This window comes from Ipomoea nil, unplaced genomic scaffold (genome assembly GCF_001879475.1).
Source record: "Ipomoea nil cultivar Tokyo-kokei standard unplaced genomic scaffold, Asagao_1.1 scaffold0117, whole genome shotgun sequence".
In the NCBI taxonomy this organism is placed as follows: domain Eukaryota; kingdom Viridiplantae; phylum Streptophyta; class Magnoliopsida; order Solanales; family Convolvulaceae; genus Ipomoea; species Ipomoea nil.
This window is the reverse complement of record NW_017616545.1, coordinates 1,983,660-1,990,192: the sequence shown is the minus strand read 5'-3', so window position 1 is coordinate 1,990,192 and position 6,533 is coordinate 1,983,660. Positions and strand designations below refer to the sequence as shown.

At 35.1% G+C, this 6,533-nt stretch overlaps 1 protein-coding gene across 1 annotated transcript; it reads right to left on the bottom strand.

Moving 5' to 3' along the window:
* Nucleotides 1-428: 428 nt before the first annotated feature.
* LOC109162897 (F-box/kelch-repeat protein At3g23880-like) lies at nt 429-1,550 on the bottom strand. The gene has a single exon (XM_019311627.1). It carries the CDS (start codon nt 1,548-1,550, stop codon nt 429-431), a length of 1,122 nt encoding a protein of 373 aa, XP_019167172.1.
* Nucleotides 1,551-6,533: the final 4,983 nt, after the last annotated feature.

Genomic DNA, 6,533 nt, shown 5'->3' with positions numbered 1-6,533 from the left:
TTAGCGGTACGTTGGTAAACCCCACAGGTCAACCTAACCCTCTATGCTCAAAATATATTCCATCACCCCCTTTCACACTCTCTCTGTATCGCCTCACACCCAAGTCCGTAATGGGTAGTTAATATAATGGCCCAAAATCAAAACCCTTTACACTATGTCTGTGTGGGTAAACATTAAAATGCAATGAAATTTAACTTATAAACATTTCTATCTTTCCTGTGTTGCATTCACACAAATCTTAGTTCACCAAACATGGCTAGGAAAATTTACTTCACAAAGCTCATACACAAATGATACAATAAAAAATTAATAATATTTTATACTTAATTCAACACGATTATAAAGCCATTGATGAGCTCTAAATCAACCCATAAAAAAGCAAACTTTTCTTCCTCCAACATGACATGAACAATTAATTAACAGACAGGTCATGGTGAAACTAGGGTGTCCACATAACTAGTAACCATATAACCAAGATCATAGGGGATATTAAAATTCTTACCCCTTCTAGCGTTAGGTCTATGGAGCTTCAACTGATGCCCAACCATCATTAGAATATCACCATTTTCCGAAACATGTACAATTGCGAGTTTAGCATTACATAGAGCCATGTATGCCGTGTTCGCTAAACCCCGGGGAAGTGGATGATGAACTGGTAAGTTTGAAATGCAGACTAGTTTAGTCCATGATTCTTCAACTCCAAACTCATTCATCACCCAAACTTCCATTTGACGTTTGAGATGAAAACCTGCAAAAAGCAATCCTCTTGACTCACCTACACAAATGGCAGCCCCATGTTCATGGCTGGGTAACGCTATAGCTTTGGCTGTTTCGGTGGTTAAATTAAAAGAAATTATATTCCAATTCCAGTCACTGTCATCTAAGTTGATGTTGCACCAGTTGAGACTACCACTCACAAACACAGCAATTCTGGGATAAACAAACTCACTACTAAACCCTCTATCACATCTTTTCCATGACCCAAGCTTAAAACTATACACCAAAACCACATATTCATCATCACCATTATTGTCACCATAATAAGCATAAACAACCTTGTAGTCGTCATTATGCATGTCGTATCCAAATCCAAATATGCTTATGAAGCTGAAACGCCATACGTCTGGGATTGTCTTGACGTTTCCATTTAATGAAGGGTTCCAAATCATTATTTGATACGGTTTAGCACGAAAGCAAAAGAGCCCATTGCAAGAACCCAAAAATTCAAAACCATCTTCAGGGATTAAGACCGAGCCGTCATATGTAATAAACTTTCGAAATGATGATTGCGTGTTTACTGTAATAGAAAACAAGGACATATAGCTAATCCGATTTACACTGCTATATGTCATGACCTTAATATCCTTTTTCGAATGAAAATTTAAGTGCAATTTGACAAATTCTGGAGATGATATTAAAGCACGCCAAACTTTTGAAACACACCTAAATTGCAGTAGAGATTTCACAGGTAGCCTTTTAAGGATTTCTGTGATTATATCTTGATTCAAATTTTGTTGTTGCATATGGCGCTTAGGAGTAGGGAATGGCATCCTGATTGTGTGTCTTAGATAAGAATTCCGTTTGTTATCTGAAAATAAAAAAAATATAGATAATTATATATTTTAACCCAACTCTGATCTATTTCTCACTATATCCACAAGAAATTTAATTGTGAGTACATACAAAAGGAATAAAAGCCATACAAATTACAAAAAGATTCCAATAAATATTGCTAGTGTTACATCATTGATTAATTTCTGTATGTATAGTATTTGAGAATTAGTTTAACTATATATATATATATATATATATATATATATATATATATATATATATATATATGTATATATATATATATTCACTTCACTAAACTTAATTTTATAGCGTTACCTTCACCCACCTAACTAACCGTCAAACACCACCTAATTACCCCTACCATCACTATTTCCTATATTCCTATAATATAATCACATTCTTTTTACGCACCATAACGTATTTATTTATTCCTACTAGCTATCACCTACCTATTTAATCCATCCCCAACTATCAATGCTCCGCAACTGTCTACTTACCCATTACAACATATGCATCTATATTGCATTCATATTTCTTTTACTTGATTTACTATTATTTCTAACTCAATCCCATCTACCTAACCACAACTCCATATATAACAACTTACATACTTACAATATTACTTGATACGTTTATCAATTGTCACTACATTTTTATTTCTTTATGAGGAAAAAAAATAGTGCAAATTAGTTTCCTATTTTACAAATTAATAAATAAATAAATAAATATGAACTCATTTAATAGCTTTCTAATGAAAATGAAAACTTGAAATATTTTTAGCTGTGTGCGCGTATATATATATATATATATATATATATATATATATATATATATATATATATATATATATATATATAAAGATAGAGAGAGATAGAGATTGAGAGAGAGAATTATATCAAAATTGCTCAAAAGCTATTTGAAGTTTTGTAGTTTTTTTTTTTTTTGGTAATCTCTTTCTCACTTTTAATGGCGGACAGGTTTGTAAATTTCGGGTGTTTTAAGTAACAAAAATTTAGAAAAAATAGAAAATGTATTCAATAACACATGTTTCGAAATGAATTTGTCAATGTTTTCACAATTTCAATTTCTTTACAAAGAAAACAATTTTTTTTTGTGGTTCAAATTAAATGGAACATACATCTAGGCTTCTAAAAAAACTTTCAAGTCTTATAGCTAGTAAAGGGGATGAGAGTAGAGATTATCTTCTCAATCTAAAGAGTTTCGATGACGATTGAAGAGATCTGGTTGATATATGTATAGAAACCTTTTTTTCCAATTAAGAGATGAGAGTCAAAAGAGATTGAGAGCGAGAGAGAAGATTAAAGTGAGAGGAGACAAACTTGAGAGAAAGAGGATTTCAGTGCTTAGAAATAGAGAGAGAGAGAGAGAGAGAGAGAGAGAGAGAGAGAGAGAGAGGGAGAGAGAGAGGAGGGTAGACGGAGAGGGAGAGGGAGAGGGAGGGAGTGAGAGAGAGAGAGACAGAGGGTAGATGGGGGAAATGGTAACGGACAAATAAAGCGTTACAGTTAGACAATAGAGTTGGAGGAATTAAATTTGGTGGGCAAACGAAAAAAATTTCCTTCGGAGAATTTGGTCTATTTGTTTGTTAATGTAGAAAAGGTAAGGAGTGTACAACATGGAAATGTAGAAAATGGAGATTGAAAAAAAAATTCTATACAGAGTAACCCTTAAAGTATATTTGGTTTACATAATTGAGTTTTGAGGAAAAAGAATAATATTCATTGGGGAATCAAAAAACGAGATATAGACTATGAATTAAATTCCATTTTTGGTTCTTGAAATGTATATATTTTAGGAATTGTATTTAGGTTTTGGTTCGTTTTAGAAATAGAAATTATGTAAGCATTCAAATTATTGAAATGCCCTATATAATAAAAGATATTTATTCTCAAGGATAGCATATTCTTGTGAATAGTATTTTTCAAGAATATATAAACTTAAAAAATGATCGAATAAGCGTACTCAAAAAAATTCTATACAATTCAAAACATATTCAACGATTCAAACGTGTTGTTAGTCTTTTAAATTCATGTGTAGTTTTATTCTTCCTTAATTTGTTGAATCTTTTGTTAGCAATTAGGCATTCTATTACTTTTGATACATCACTTATGATTTTTTGGTCCAGGCAAAGCATGGAATTGGATAGTAATAATGAGAACATGGGGTTTTAGAGGAAGTTGTTAGATAGTGACTACCATTCAGCGTCTTGAAAGTGTGTCTTTGATATTTGGACAAATACCAAACTTAAAAGGGATATACAAGACATTGAATTAAAAGAATGAGAAGATGATGATGACCTAGACATAAGTTGTACTGGTCTTTTATAATCTCTAAGGAACTGTTGCTCTAATTCATCAAATGTTTTAGATCGTGGCCCGGGATGTGCCATGAAATTTTGAACCACATCCTCACATGACTCCATGTATGAAATCCTTGTATGATCACACGTGGTTTACCCCAAGCGGTACATAGGCACTACTATATGTTGGCATGCTCATGCTTGTGTGCAAGGCAAATTGCATAGTGTAGGCTCATCGTGCAAAGCACATAACCTCTGTGTAAGGTTTGCGACATGGCTACACCTCTAGCCTTATCTCATGCCCCACCTTCTACCAGATTAACGATAACCATGTCCTAATTAAGAGTATGAACAACCTGAGAAAAATAAGGAGAAATATCTAATTCACGATGTCATCCAAAATGCGCGTTAGAATTAAAGATCTTTCGACCTAGATTTAGAGCAAGAGATTGCCCCACTTTCATGACGCCTCAATCCAAAACTCTTAAGCTCAAAGGCATTCTTGGGTCCCCACTTTCCCCCCTTATGCAAAATATACATAACCAGCACTTAGGAAAGGGATTAATCGCTAATCCAAACTGCATATCGAACTACTCACACTTCAAAAAGAAGAACAAGTAAAAAGCCCATATGAATATCAAGAACATTATTGTAGAGGAAATAAAAGAAAGAGTATGGAAAAGCTTCTCTATGTAAATGCAATGTTGAGGTTGAATTCGACTTCAATCCGAGATTAAAAGATTGGAAAATGTGTTGATTATATGTAATCTAAACTAGTCTAGCCCTAAAAGATGAAACGAAATAAAGGGAAGCCGATTGAAACTATCTAGCGTTCGCCTCCCCCAAAATACAACATAGAACATGTTTAAATACTGTTCAGATTACCCATAGTGGCACGACCAAGGGCATGGTCGTGCCTAATTCGGCCTAAAATGAAGTGCACACTACCTCCATTTGGCATGACCTAAAGCATGGTTGTGTAAAATCTTTCAAGAATGGCCTTGACCTGGTGGCCATGCCAATTCTCCTAGTGTGCTCCTCGTTCTTCATTTGTTGCTCCAGTCCTTCTTGAACAGGTTCTTTAACTCCAAAATTAACCGGAAATGCCCCAAAATACTTCACTCTTTAATTTTTGTGAATAAATGTGCCTAAGACAATAAAGCAAACAAATAAGTCTCAATACACACATGATTCGGGGAACTTTTTATTATGCACAAAATAGGCTAAAGTATGGAGTAAAATATAGTTAAGAATATGTTTTATCAATATTCGTACAATGGAAGAGGCAGTCTACAACATAATTAGAGATGAAATGCACTCTAAAATTTATAACTTTAGTCCCTTAGAAGAATTCTTGATCCAAAAAGTTTCTATGTTGAACAAGAAGAAAACAGCTAAAAAATAAGGGCCTTCTATCCATGATGATGATGGAGATAATTATGATCAGTGAAATTTAGAAGCTACCAACCATCTCTCCAGAGCTCAACATGAGTCAAGCCTAACTGTGGTGCCTGAAGAAAACAACTAAAAAATAAGGGCCTTCTATCCATTATGAAATTTCCGACCACCTAAAAATGATCTTAAATCAAGTCAAAAGCCTTGTTCCGACCACTTTTGGTATCCGGAAAAACCTTTGTTGCTATTTCTGACCACTTTTTTGTTTCAACTTGATTTAAGATCACTTTCAGGTGGTCGGAAATTTCATAATTTCCAGTAGTGGTTGAAGGGGGCCACAAGCTGAAGTTACTCTGGGAGGAATTGAATAGTGAGATCAGATGAAGTTGGTCCGAAAGGAATAGATGTTCCAACAGTTGTTCCGGAAGAAGTGGAGAAATCATAAGAAGTTGGAGCCACTATTGAAATTTCGGAGGCAAAGTAGAATCTGGACGGAGAAGAACAACCAGAAGAAAATGTTCAAATCTCATCCAATAACGTTTTGGATGGGAGAAAATTTGCCAACGACTCTATCAACCTGGTGATTGACTAACTAGAAGGAACTAAGAGAGGTACGTGTTGAAGAACCTAAGTTTCCCAAGGTTGTGGATAAAGTTGTATAGGGTACTGAACCAATAAAAAGGACTAAATTAGAGAAATACCCTATATACCAGAACTTAACGGGAATGTTCTTGAAGTTCCAACGGTAGGAAGGTATTGGAGGAGAAGTTGGTACCCAATAAGAACCTATGAGGAACAAGCTACAGAGAAGTTGTGAAAAATATCTTCATTGTTTGTTGGACAAAAGAAAGAGCTTACATGCAGGAAGATGGTTACCCTCATCCCTTATTAGTCCTCAAAATAACCCCCCCCCCCCCCCCCCCCCCCCCCCCCCCCCGGTAAGCTGGAGCGTGTAGGTCTTGAATGCCCAGCTTAGATACAAACAATTGATAAGGAGAAACTGGAAGGGATTTTGTAAACCCGTCAGTTGCTTGGTTGGATGATGAAACAGATAGTAACTTGATGAGCCCTTGAGTGACTTTCTCACGAACCACATGACCATTGATTTCTATGTGCTTCATTCGTTCGTGGAAAATGTGGTTCTCGGTGATGACAATCACGGACTTGTTGTCGCAAAATATTGTGGCAATTCTATGTGTCTGAACATGCAAGTCTATCAAAAAACGAGTTCAGCCACTGGATC

Coding starts and splice junctions, on each gene's coding strand:
- LOC109162897 (XM_019311627.1), bottom strand. CDS start 1,550: ATGCCATTCCCTACTCCTAAGCGCCATATGCAACAACAAAATTTGAAT.